The following is a 13,818-nucleotide window of genomic DNA, read 5'->3' as shown; positions in this document are numbered from 1 at the left end:
AAACAGGCCTCTACCTTCAGCCTAACCCATGTAATGGCAAGGATAAGGGAATATGAGCTTCTAGTTGAAGCCTCTAGAAAGGTTATAAGCCAACCACAAGGATGCAGTAAGTGACCTTCGGAGGGGAGAGTTAAAAATGCAGCCTGCCTTCATCAGTGAGCACACAAGTTCATTATCAAATTGTTCATTAACCTCTGCCACATCTTTTCATTTGGAATCGAAATAAGAGCACTACCGGCCCTTTGGACATCGTGCTTACGTCTTTATTGTGAGTGCTAACAGGTTGGGGGCTAGACGCTAATGGACAAATAGCCCAGATGTAAAGAGCGTTCCCTGGAAGACTCTTAATGGACAATTAATTATGCACAGCGAACAAGTTCAGAGCAGAAGATGCCACTTGAAAATTGTGAATTTAGTCCAGGTTGAAAGATACAGGAATGGTTAAGTGTTTTGCACACAGAAAATCTGGTTGGCGATCCAGTGGAACTGATGCGTGTAGAACACAGTCTCTTAAGGGTTTTGCTTTGCTTCTTTGAGAGAGGCTGTTGTTGTCTGTCAGTTCAGCTGGGGGTCCCTTCCGTCACGTTGAGAATCTGGAGCAGAGAGTCCACCAGCTTGAAAAATACGAGAAAGAGTTAAGCAAACATCGTTCGCGGTACTGAAGTTCTAATGCTAGAAGCAAACGCATTCCCAACAAACAAACCATCAGCGTCACTAGGGAGCTTCGCAGAAAAGCAACTTCCTAGGCCTACGCCAGATCTACTGAATTGGAAACTCAGGGTGGAGCCCAGCGATCCGGGCTTTCCGAAATGCTCCAAATGATGCTGAGTACATTCACGCTGGAGAACCACAGGCGTCCCCCCAAGAGAGAGAAACTCACTTCCTCTTTTTCTGGAGCCCCTACCTCTTTCGGCTCTTTCTAATTTTGAAATACGTCTTTGTTCCCATAGAGCACCCTCTATATGCTGAGATGAGAAAACGCTTTTCAAAAAGAGCTTATTACACTTGCCAAGATTCTCAGACACTTCAGGCTCCCCAATGGTTAGACCAGCCATTTGTTTCTAATAAAGGAATTACCGCTATTCTCAGACCAGTTATTAGCTGCTCTGTGGCTCAACTGTTTTGACCAGGTGCTAATGAGGCCAGGGCCTGGGGTTCAATTCCCACACCGACCAATTAGTTTTGCTCTTCTCCACAAGCCCAGGCTGCACTATTAAGGGTTCGCCAGCCTGCCTGACGATGCTACCATCCATCTCGAAATATGAGCCACGGGTCATAAAAGGGGCCAGGGGAGGGTGAGGGGAAGAATCCAGGAAGCCCCTGCATTGGCTCAAAATATTGAATCTGAGCTGTCTGGCTCAAGGGAATGGAAGTCAAGCTACAAGGAAAAGAGGAATTAGTAACCTAGGAAGATCAACGCCTGGAGGCGGCGGGGGGGGGGGGGTGTCCGTTATTGGGGCGGGAGGAGCTCTCTTTGAGGTGGGGGGTAACTTCACTCTGCTCCCTCAGAGCAACTGTTGGGGCAATCGGAGAATTTTTAGTTATTCTTCAGGACATGTTGCTGCTTCTCCTGTATCTGGAACTTCCCTTGGAGCGTTTCACACATTACAAAATAAAACCTTTCAATTCTCTGTGTTGATCTGATGGGGCAGTGGGAGTCATCCCTTCAAAGTGAGGGCAGACTTGCCTTCAAAAAGTTTCCTTCCTTTCTGTAACACCCTCTGCAATGCACTCACAGGCCCTTTCAGGTCCACCAAATAAGAGAAAAAAACTAAGGCTGCAGAGAACATTGCTGTAGGTCCGGCAACCCACAGGCCAGCTTCAACCTTCACTGAAACTCAAGACAATCCACAGCCACATCCAGGGCTATGGATCAGGCCCTCGGGCTGACCTGAACATTGCTTCGTGTGCTAGAAACCATAGGGTAAACGTTCCATTAATTTTTTTTTTGAGATAGGGTACAGTTAAAAGATTAAGGTTGGGGCACCTGGGTGGCTCTGTCGGTTAAGCGTCCAACTTCGGCTCAGGTCATGAGCGCTCGGTTCATGAGTTCGAGCCTCAGGTTGGGCTCTGTGCTGACAGCTCAGAGCCTGGAGCCTGCTTCGGATTCTGGGTCTCCCTCTCTCTCTGCCCTTCCCCCGTTTTCTCTCTCTCTCTCAAGAATAAACAAACATTAAAAAAAAAAAAAAGATTAAGCTTAACCTTGAAAATGATTGGCCATAGCTACTAATAAAGTTCTGGAGCTTATTTGCCAGGATAGAGTGGTCTAGATTCAGTGCACATTTACATAAATCTTTTCTGAACTAAGTAAATAACTTTGTCACCAAAACATAGGAAGATGCTCAGAGTTTCTGACTACAGCTCTGGGAGACTTGGCAAGAGGACTGGATGCTTTAGTACCGAAATGGGTGAGGAGAGCATATGTGGATAGAATTTAATTTTAAGAAAAGTCCTTCAGTCCCTGAAAATTCCGGCTGCTACCTTCTGGCAATGCTTGGCTAAGTTATTAAACCTCTTTCTAACACTGAGCGATGTATGGATTTCTAATAGATCTATTCTCGTGGTACTCCCTCTTTGTGAATAAGGCAACTGTAAGGTGTTTTCAATTTGCACGTCCACATTCTTTCACGAAGATGGAATTTCCAAAGCAAGGAGGGTAACAGACTCTTTTGGTCTAGGCAACAACGACTCCAACCATTGACTTTTTTCATATCGCTGGAAAAATGTATCCAAAAGAATGGTACCCATGTGTGCAATAGTTAATTATTCAACCTAAGGTGGAATGAAATGGAATGGGCTTTCTAAACTTGTAAAGAAGACCAAAACATAAAAAGATGTAGTAGGAAAGCGAGGCCTGATTATAAAAAAGATGATTTTTTCCCCTCCGGTCACATGAATGCTGATAAACATTGTCCCCCTGAAACACTCACTGTCTGTGACTGCCCACTCAACCCACCCTGTACTACGACCACTCAGAGATCTCTCTAGACCTATTCTTTCATAATTGGCTTCGCTGCTTACAGAATGTTCTTCTGAATATGGCAGGAAAATTTTGATCTTTAAGGACAGAGCTGAATTTTTTTGAAAACCCTCCAAAGTTATGCAGGGCCGGGTTTGGAGGAATAAAGCAACTCAAAGGGATGTTGTAGTTTCATTCAAAAATGAATGAGCCGGGGGGCCCCTGGGTGGCTCTGTCGGTGAAGCGTCCGACTTCAGCTCAGGTCACGATGTCACGGTTCGTGGGTTCGAGCCCCGCATCGGGCTGTGTGCTGACAGCTCGGAGCCTGTAGCCTGCTTCGGATTCTGTGTCTCCCTCTCTCTCTCTCTGCCCCTCCCCCACTCACGCTCTGTCTCTCTCTCTCTCTCTCAAAAATAAATAAACATTAAAATCAAATGAAAACAAAACGCATGAGCTATGAGTGTACGTCCATTTCAGCATCTGTGAAATTGCTTTGGAGGGTTTTGTGATGGCAATTGTCATTAGTCTTCAAAGGAGAAGGCACTGCTGTTGGACATCCCGCCACAGGAAGTCCATAAAGTCAGCTGACCAAGAAGAGGCCTCAGCCAGGGACTGAGGAGTCAGTCACAAACCCCCCCAAGCCCTCGGGGCCATGTCACCCCCCCAACAAAGAAGGGAGCTGGTCGTGACACCTAGACCGCAGATGTGAGTGAGAGCATCACTCAGGACTTGGTGCAAAGTTGCTACTTATTTCTGTATCCGTTGATTTAATCCAGATTTTCTTTGTGAATGAAGGCTACTAGAGTCTTCCTCCCGAGGTCCTTCACACTACTTCTGCAGCCTGCATCCTTCATATTTGAGGTCAGCGAGGACCAGCCGGTCCCCAGGAGACGTTTCACACGGCAGCATACCGTCCAAGGGACACAGCGCCGGCCCCTGCCCTGCTCTCGCCGCTGAAGAGCTATGTGCCTACTCTCTGTTTCCTCACCTTTAAAATGGAGAGAACAGTAGGATTTTCTCGAATCTTCCTCCGAAGGCTGCTGTGAGCATTCACAGAGAAAATGCGGGCAAACTGCTCGGGTCAGTACTTAGTTTAAGGTACAAGTTGCCCATCACTAGGATTGCAGGAATTTGCAAGTTTTATTATTTTTGCCGTTTATATAAATTTCACGGAAACTTCTTAAAGGGTAATGAGAATCACCTCATTTGCCGTTGCCCTGCTTCCTTTCTTTATATCTTCTTCTCCTTTTCATCCCATTTCCTGTCTTTGTATCTAAGCAACGCCAATTTGGTATGATTGGTTTCGCTTCCCTTCTACAAGAGTGCCACTTTGCGTAAAAGGTCGCCAACCAGAATGCTCTCTTCTAAAAGCCTGTGTGAAGCGCCCCTCCCACTAGTGCTCACCCAAAACAAACCTAGGAATTGACTCAAATAATTTCTGGCCTCACCATCAAAATATTCTGGGAGGGCCCGGCGGGCTAAAAAAAAAAAAAAAAAAAAAAATCTCATCAGGGCACAATCGCTATTAAACACAGTAACTAATAAAACTCCTAAACTGGAGTGTGGAACCAATACCCTTCTGAGATGCAAGGAGGAAACATCGCCTATTCTGGTGGAAAGAAATAACACGGAAGTGTCTGCTCGTTTCTCAGCGTGTATGGATGTCTGCCTAATTAAGTGGCTGCGAAGGCCTGCATCTAAACAATTATATTCTTCTCTGCTCACACCCTAACCTCCTTCTGACCCTCCCCAAACACCCCCACCCCACCCCACTTCCCCAGCACATTGTACCTTTACGTTTTGAACCTACAACTTTAAAGGCGCTGCCATCCTGGGAATCCCAAGGAGACTGGCGGATGGCCAGGAGCTCCCTTTGAGGCGGCTGATAGCTTCCGGTCCCCTTTCCTTCCATGAGGCTGAGCAAATTCCTTGCAGCTTCTTCCCAAATCATATACTGCAGCTGCTGCTTCAGACTCCCCCCTTCATAAACATACGGGGACTCTCTCGTGCTCTTTTTCCCCATCAGGTGCCCTGTAAAAAGAAACACGAAAACAGAATGCCACCGACTGAGCCCAGGGGAACGAAGAAACCAGAAATTTCAAAGGACCCCCCCTTTAGGTTTGTACTGCTTCCTCCTAGGTGCAGAATAAACAGCATTTTATTATCAGAAGTTAGTTCTGGCAAACGTCTGGCATCTTCTGTTCCCTGTTCGAAATGTGCGATCAGCTGGACAAAATTTAAAACTGCAACTCAGGGGACCTTGGTTTGGTCCCAGCACCTCGGCTAACCGGCTAGGTCACCTCTGCCAAGTTACTGAGCATCCCCGGGGCTCAATTTCCTCAACTATTGAATGAACAGGTGGGACTAGATGAGGCCTGAGGAACCTTCCATGTCTAAAATGCCACCGCCGATTCTGTGTGCACGGAGTCCTGTTCCCACCCGCGTGACGGAGGTTCAACATCTTCCTCAGCCAATTGTGGACTGCTACCGAAAAGAAAAGCCTCGATGCTTTCTCTCATGTGATGAAACGAGATGTTGCTCTCCTCTTACCTCTAACACAATTGCGCCAAAGGAAGTTTTCATTTCAACTTTCTTAGAATTTGGGCTGAGATTGAATCCAAGAAAGGTCGCTCAGAAATTCTCATTTGTTGGGTATGTAATGAGAAAAACGATTCGAAACAGGTTCCGAGCAACACGTAGCAGCCCCGTACGTGCAGATTTTTCTCTGGGATGTTTACAAGACTCCGTGAAAGTCTACCGATGGCTCCAGGGATGCGTTCCCGCCACATAAATGAATAAAAGTTGCTGTGCAGGAGGCCAGGCCACTAAAAACATGGCAATTCATGTAGGCAAGTGGGATAGCCATAGTGTCAGATGTGGGTATGGAATCCAAGGTCTGCTCTCCTTGCTAACACATTAGCCCCGTACTAATAATACATTATCTGACTTTCGTCAGTGCTCCCCTACCCCCATCTCTCTGCAGTTGGAACTTATCGGACTCTTAAACTCCTAAGACTAGGAGACCAACGATGCCTTTGACCGAAAGGTCGCAAGGAAAGCTCTTTGCGGTTCCGATGCTGCCCGGCCTTAGAAGCATTTAAGGTAAACGGCGTGGGAATAATATGTAACAGACCCCAGTCAGTGAACCTGATGAGAGCTCTGTCCGCCAACAGCGACGGCCTTGCTGTGACTTTACGGCAGGCGGGTGTTTACAGGACGTTTCACTCGATCTACCCCACAATAAGTTGGACGAAAACGAGACTTGTCAAAGGTCACCCACGCGTAAGCGAAGACCCTAGGATTAAAATCAGCTCACAGTCTAGACTCTACCATATTATGACTCTGCTTCAAAGCGTCTTTGAACTTCCTGAAAATACAAGGCAGGTAGAAATCAGCCTGGGGTCTGGAGAGAAGGGTAAGGCCTACAAAAGGCTGATGTTAGAACGAGGAACCAGGGATCATATATCGGTCGATCGTGACTCCTTAGGTGACTCGGAGACGTTAATTCGGTGGGTATCGGGGAGCCTTCACACGGGGTTTTACTGAACTGCCGTCTGAACACTTGCCAACCCACTTAGGACATGCCACCCCACACAGTTGGGACGTGCTCCCGACCGAACGAGTGGAATCCTGAAGGACTGGCACCTCACCTATCTGCGTGGTCACCGGCGGGGCCCGGGTAGCCACGAAATAACCTTGCTCTTAGCCCTAACAGTGATTACGGGGCACAACTGCTCAGGAAGCAGTGAAGCATTTGGCTTTATTTATATGGAGGAAATTGAATCACGATAATGGGAAGGCAGGATTAGAACCTGATGCTCCAGTGATGACCTCGGTCCCTCTTGCTCTCCCTCATTGCTCTCATCAGGATGCTAGAACTGAGAAAGGTGTTATTGACAATGAAGCAGGGGGTGGGGGTGGGGGCAACGGAGATGTTTTTACAAATAGGAACTACATTGTTGTCATGCCCGAATAATTTGGTGGACTTTTCTGAAACGGGGAGATAAAGCAATCCTCCCTTCTGTGACTGATTGAACATAGGACCTTGTGACAGTGTGCATATTTGCACGTTTGGTGGGTGGGTGGTGTTCCAACTCCTACCCCCAGCTCCACGGTCTGCTTATGAGGACTGGAAGTGCACCATCCACAACGTCCCAGGGAAGCACACACTCCTTGGGTCCTATTCACTTTAGAGCTGGCAACTACCAACGAAATAACCGTCTCCATGGCAACGTGGATATGGGTGACCCGTCCACCTCTATTTCTCCCATCACCGTTTGTTACGTGTCCATATCATAGTAATAGAGACCTCAGCATAGACAAAAGACAGGCCCTTGAAAACAATAAAACCTTGCCCAGAAGTAAAACAAACAAACAAACAACTTTTGTCCTTATAATCGCTTAAAAATACCACTAAAATAGCAGGTTTGAAACATAAAGCAATTTTCCTGAGCTCCAAATTTGACGATCACCTCAACTTAGGAAAATATCCATTAAGACATAAAGTGTTGAGCACTTCTAAGAGCTGGGTTTTTTTCTGGAGTGATCCTTAAACTATATCTCACAGTTTCTGGGGGCAGCCCTACAATGGAAAGGCACCTGCAGCTGAACCCCGGTGTTTCCGAATGCAGCCTGCCAGGACACGCTTGGGCATCAAAGTTAGAGCCACTGCCAGGAGCATTTCATGGGAGCGGAGGGGAGAGTTACCAGCGTCGGTGTGGACCTCTATTTTCATCGCACAAACAAAACATTTCCATAAACATCAAGCCACATAAGAATTTAAGTTTTCCATCTGCTAACTTGCTTTCCGTTGCCACACCATGCCTCTCTCAGCTGAAGAAGCAATTCCCTTAGCAAACCTGCAAATTGGTGCTGACAGCTTCCTCATGGACAGCAATATGTAGCTTTCGTTTGATATAATTAACATGAAACTGCAAGTCTTCAGGGATTGAGGAGGACAGACATTTACTTATGGTAGTGGAGGGCTAAATTTAAAACCTAACAGCATCATTCATGCTTATGAGTGCTCAGATTCCCACGGAGAGCATGTCTGTCCAAAGCAAACTTTCTCTCAATCACAATGTTATTTTAGACCCAACTGTGATTTTCTACTTCACCTCCCTCTGTCTCTTGTTCTAATCAGCTCTGTGCAGCCAGCCAAGAGAGAAAAAGAGTGCATTCGAGAACAAATAGGAAAATAAGAAAATTTGGGGTGGCCACTGGTCGGTATGTATGTTCTAGGAAAGTTCAAGCACCACCAGGAAGGAAGGGTGTTTAAATGCCAGACACCCTAAGTCCCGGGGGGTGGGGGTGGGGGTGGGGGTGGGGTGGGGTGGGGGGGACAGATGTGCTGTGGGACTACAGCCGTGGAGGTTGGCTTGCATCAGAAACGACCTGACTCTAGCTTCCCAAATAACTCTCTTGTTCTGCTTTTAGCCTGCAAGGGTTACCTAATAATAAGCCCTTTTTTTTTAGTACAAAAATATGGAGGAGCAAAAGGAGATTGGAAATCTGAGAGCGCACCGGCTGATGGCTGGACTGGACGGTGGCCACTCCCTCTAAATTCCCAGAAGCCCCTTTCAAGTATCAATTCTAGGCTTGGCTGCTGTAATGCCTCGCAAATATCCTTCTCTCTTCGAGGGTAGGGGTTTTTCACCTTCACCCATCCCGGCCTCTCCCCTCCATGCCTGCTGGGTTCCGGGTGTCCCTCCGAGATCACAAACACCTTCACCTCGGGGCTGCCCAAGCTTGGCAGACAGTTCTTGTAGCGACGATGAAAACTAACTACCCCGTTGCACATCTCCCCCCACCCCCCCACGCCGAGCTCTGGATTTCTCTGCCGGCACACCCAGCAGTGGAGCCGAGGGCGTGAGAGTTCCAGCCTCACCTCTTCCCAGAAATCCGTCCTGGTCCTCACCATCTGTGAACCGCCCGATACTTGGATTAGCAAGTGTCTTTCCAACACACCCTCCCACACTCTGAGTAGATGGCTAGAGAAATAGGGAAACACACACACCACCGCCGCCACCCCTAAAACCTCTTCGGCATGGACCAGCTTCCCGGGAAGTGTTGGGGCTGTCGGCGGTGGCCCTATGGGGAGGTGTCTGAGGAAGCTGGACGCTACGTATTGGCCAGACGGAGCCTGTGGTTGGCGCGGCGGAGACCCCCGGGGTGACGCTGGGCCAGCGCGAGGCTGCGGGATCGCTACCCTCCGGCCGGTCGCGGGGAAAGCTGTGAGTGCGCGCCCCGCCGCCCGTCCCCCGGACGTCGCCGGCCCCACCGCCGCGCCCGGTCCTCGCCGCCGGGGTTCGGGGCCGGGACAGCGCACCTCCTGGCCCGGACCCGGAGGCCGGGACGAGTGGGCAGCGGGAAGGAGGAAGGAGCTAGGGGGCAGGGCGAGGTGGCAGGTCTGGGGAGGCGGAGGACAACGGGGTCTCGGGGGACGGAGAGGCCGGGATCGGCGCGGGGAGCGGGCGCCGCGAGCCTTCGAGAAGGGAGGGAGGGAGGGCCGGCCAAAAGGGCAGGGGAGAGGAAGCGGCCGCCGCGACAGGAGGACCGAGGGAACTGGAGAGAGCCACGGACACGCGGCGGCGTTCCAGCCCCGCGCGCTGAGCAGCCAGGGACCCCAGGACGCGCTCCCACACCTGTGGCTTCGCTCGGCTCCGGCGCGCAGCCCGCGTCCCGCTCCCGGCGGCCGGGGTCCCCAGGGCCCCGGGACGCGCTCGGGGACCCGGCTCCCCACGTCGTTCAAGGACAGGCTGCGACGGCGCGGGTCAAAGGAGGCGTGGGGTCGGTGCGGAGGGAAGGCTGGGCTGTTGGGGCGCCGCGCGCCGGCCCGGGTCCCCGCGGGGGAGCGGGAACAGAGCGGGAAAGGACCACCCGCCCGGCCTGAGGCCGCTCGGGGACGTCTTCCCGGGACGCGGAAGGCGATGGGGGGCGGGAGGGGGGTGCCGGGCTGGAAAGGTCGGGGCAGACCCTCCCCCCCCTCCCCGCCGCCCAAAGCCGGCGCCCCAGGAACGCCGAGGGCTTGGGGAGACGGGGCCCGGGCGGCCGCGGTCCCGCCGAGGGCTGCGGCGCGCGGGACACTCACCCACGGCCCAGTGGTTGCCGCGCGGGTACATCTTGTCCAGCGCGCTGCCCGTGCCCGCCGGCAGCGGGGCGGCGGGGCCCCGGGGCGCCTGGCAGAGGACCAGCGCCAGCAGGACGAGGGGGAGCTGGCGGCGGCGCATGGTGCGGGCGGGGAGGCTGGAGTGCGCGCTCTGCACGGAGCGGCGGCCGAGGACCCGGACTCGCAGAGCGTCGCCGCCGCCGCCGCCGCCGCCAGGCCCCGACTTTATACGGCGGCGCGGGCGGGGGCGGGGCGGGGGGCTCCCGCGCCGCGGCCCCGAGCGCTCTGACGTCTCCGCGCGGCGAGCCGAGCCGGGGCGATGGGGGCAGCCGTCTCCAGGGACCATCCGTCTTCCCGCCGAGGGGGAGGGCAAGGCTGTGTCCACCCTGCCCCTCGCCGCCTCCCCACCCCGCCCCCCGGAGTCGCGTCCGCCCGGCCCACGCGGGATTCATTCTGCCCACCCTCGACGCCTCCGCTCCGACACGATTTCCCGAACTCCTCCCCGGCGCCACCGGGGGGTGGGGGTGGGGAGGGGTCTGCCGTGTTAGCTGCCTTCGGATTCTGCGGGGGGGGGGGGGGGGGGGGGTGCCGCGACCCCTGGCCGGATCGCAGAGGTGGGGCGGGGAGGAGGGGGTAAGCCCCCGGAGGATGGACGCTTCCAGGCTGGGCTTTACTGGGGGGGCGGGGGGGGGGGAGGCCCCAGGAGAGCGAGGGACTTCTGATTCTCACGCCTTTCCCCCTCCGTGGACCAGCTCCCTCGTGGCGGCCCCAGACCAAGGACCCTCGTCTCCCTCTTACGGACCCCCCTTCTCACCACCGCCACCAGCAATAGCCTCACCCCGCCTGGGGTTTCAGAGCCGCCCTTGCCCGCTTGTATGATGAACTGCAGGACGGGTAGGTTGTGGGAACCCAGCTAACGGTAATGTTATTATGCACCTGGCCCCTCTCATAAGCATATTGCTTCCGTGAAGAAGCTGCTTTTATGCCGAGGTCCCTAGGCTGCGACCACCAGAAAGCTCGAGCTGTCCCTAACCCGCGAGGCACACACCTCTCCAGAGTAGCTCAACTCCCCTCTGCTCCTTGTGTTCTCAGCTGTGAAGAACGGTTAAGGGCGGGACTCCCGTCCCGATGCCCTGGACACAGAGGGGGCGAACGCCACAGCAATGCCACAAGAAACAGAAGCTGGTAGGATGCTGTTCCACGTTCGGGCTGCCAGTGCTGGGGGTTCGTTTGCGTGCTCCTGCACCAAGTGCGGGTGTTCCTCGCCGGCCTCTGGTGTGGGCGCCGATGAAGTGGAAATCGTACATTTTCCTCCACCGGTGATTCGCTGTATTTGTGCGGTTCTTAGAGAGCTTCACGTGCACGTGGCACCACTGACTATCCTTGGGCTTGGACGAGTATTTCCATGCCCGTGTCTGGCTATGAGATTTTAAAAAATGCTAATTTTACGATCGCAGTGATCAGCCAAGGAAAGACAGTACTACCATCCTGAGAGAATGACCCAGTGAAAATCCGGAGGAAAAGCCCACACTTGGTCTTGGCCTGGACTCCCGTCTCTCCTGGGTCCCCTGTCTCTTCATCCCATCAGTAAGCAGAGGTACGACCGTCAGGTGGTCATCCGTAGGCTGGCTACCTCCCACTTGGCCGTGACCTTTACTATAAACACAGGGGCTTGGCTTTGTCCGCCTGTGTTCCTGAAGAGAACCTGAATCATAGTGGTGTTCGATAGGTACTTGGTTCACGAACGACTAACCTAAGAAATGTTCAGGTCTAAACGCCCTCGACAACCCTGGGTCTTTGGTGGGGGAGCGTGAAACTTTCATCTTTCCAGATTAGGTTGTAGAAAAATGTCCCTTTCTTAGTTTAATCAAGAGTATTTTCAGATCTTTACAGTTTTTTTAATGTTTATTTATTTTTGAGAGAGACAGAGACAGACTGCGAGTGGGTTAGGGACAGAGAGAGAGAGAGGGAGACGCAGAATCCGAAGCAGGCTCCAGGCTCCGAGCTGTCAGCCCAGAGCCCGACGACGCGGGGCTCGGACTCACGAGCTGTGAGGTCGTGACCTGAGCCGAAGTCGGACGCTCAACCCACTGAGCCACGCAGGCGCTCCTATTTTGAGATCTTTAAATGATGCTTTTCTCCCATGAGATCATGGAAAAACGCTATAGATACATGAACGTGTAGGAACAATTGTACCGAAAGTGCGACTCTTCTACTTCAGGCCAACTACTGTTTCTTGTGTCGTTTGCAGGCCAGGAAGTACCTGGGTGCCCCCATTCACTTCTGGCCTTCCTCTAAGCATCCCAGCGCACAGGCTGTCTACACCCGGTCTTGGGCCTGGACTCGTGAGTTGCTTTGCCCTTATGAGTGATAAGGGCAGCGACCGTGTCCGTCTTGCTCAGGGCTGTGTCCACAGTGTCTGGCCCACTCCTGGGCGCAAGAACAGATCCAACAGATCCAGTTAGAGAAGGAAACCATAGCATGTTTCGTTCAGCGAGGATCGTGAATGCGACCTAACAGATCCTGGCTGAGTAACTTCTCCGATGCCTTTTAAAATCCTCACCACAACCCTAGCAGGAAGAGACGGTTAACTCTGCCGACTTAGGGAAAAGCTAAAATGCTACGAGAACGACATCTCACCCCGCAATGCCACATTGATAAGACGGGTCTGTTTCTCTTTTTCGTTATAGCCCGGAGCGCGTGTTCTCAGTTGGGAAGCCGCTCCGTTCCACACGGATGTTCGGGAACCCGGGTGCGTTCCGTCTTGTACCTGTACCATTCCCCGGTGTGGCGCTGCTCACAGGGCTGTTCTGCGAGGAGGCAGAGGAGCCGGCACCAAGATGTAAATCGATGCACTGCTTCCTTCATCGAGAACATCTTACCACGGGGGAAAAGTGTCAGCTGAGCTGAACAGTGTGTTAGTGACGGAGTTGCATTGCGTTCCGGCACGAGCTCTCTATCGTGCTGTAGATGAGTAACAAACGAGTCAAGGATGAGCCGCTGAGGCACGGACCACGCTTCGTTAGTACCGGTCTAGTGTACTCTCCTTGACTCCGTGGCCTGGGCTGCAAGGCGGCAGGAAGGGGAAAGTGAGGAGGCATGGCCCTCTCCCGATACGCCAGCCCACACGCAGCGATTCCCTCTTCCTGTCCTATTTCGTCGGCAAAAATGCAGCCCCAGGGTCACGGGGAAGCGTACCAGAGACTGGGAGTTGTGACTGTCAGCTGCTTGGCCCCGATGGCACCTCGGTGGACAGCCGCCAGAACCAGCCTAGTGGACCTCAGGTGTGAGGAGAGCCTTGCAAATTGTATTTAATAAAGTAAAACAAAATCCTACTAGGGTGGCAAAAAGGGGAATCTCTCCACAGACAGGAAAGACTGGACCTGTCGCCCCGCTCCTCTGCCCCAGGGATCTAGATCCCTTAGGGAATCTCTTACTATCTACCATGATCAGCACCCTGGAGGCTCAATGGGGTGCGACACTCTCACTCATCACTGGGGCCCAAATTAGGAACATTCAATCTAATCTTTGCAAAGGGATCTTACCATGTAGCTACTTGCACGGAAGTTTTGTGCAACAAAACAGGCACAGCGTTTCGGTGGCATTAACTTTTCATGTGTGTGCAGGTGGGCCAGGGCAGCTCCGTTGATCCCACGTCGGCCCTGCTGGTCTTGGCTCCTGGCCAAGGTTTGATTTAATTCTTCTCCGCGTTTCTCTCACCCTCTGAAACCAGTGGGCCAGCCAGAGTATA

General features: G+C 52.6%; 1 protein-coding gene across 3 annotated transcripts; it reads right to left on the bottom strand.

Annotated features, from left to right (window-relative positions):
• Positions 1-249: 249 nt before the first annotated feature.
• On the bottom strand, positions 250-10,479 carry GRP (gastrin releasing peptide). 3 transcript variants are annotated; one of them, XM_019463888.2, is made up of 3 exons: positions 10,050-10,468; positions 4,770-4,990; positions 250-614 (listed from the first exon to the last, which is right to left on the bottom strand). In XM_019463888.2, exons 1-3 carry the CDS (start codon positions 10,411-10,413, stop codon positions 561-563), a joined length of 639 nt encoding a protein of 212 aa, XP_019319433.2. In that variant the 5' UTR covers positions 10,414-10,468; the 3' UTR covers positions 250-560. The 3 variants fall into 3 exon arrangements, with proteins under 3 accessions (XP_019319433.2, XP_019319432.2, XP_019319431.2); XM_019463887.2 differs by having other exon boundaries at positions 4,751-4,990; positions 10,050-10,466; XM_019463886.2 differs by lacking the exon at positions 250-614 and adding an exon at positions 2,435-4,074 and having other exon boundaries at positions 4,751-4,990; positions 10,050-10,479.
• Between the last annotated feature and the right edge of the window lie 3,339 nt (positions 10,480-13,818).

This window comes from Panthera pardus, unplaced genomic scaffold (genome assembly GCF_024362965.1).
Source record: "Panthera pardus isolate Hobbes unplaced genomic scaffold, ASM2436296v1 HiC_scaffold_15, whole genome shotgun sequence".
Taxonomy (NCBI): domain Eukaryota; kingdom Metazoa; phylum Chordata; class Mammalia; order Carnivora; family Felidae; genus Panthera; species Panthera pardus.
The sequence above is the reverse complement of the archived record's forward strand: the minus strand, read 5'-3'. Positions and strand labels throughout refer to the sequence as shown.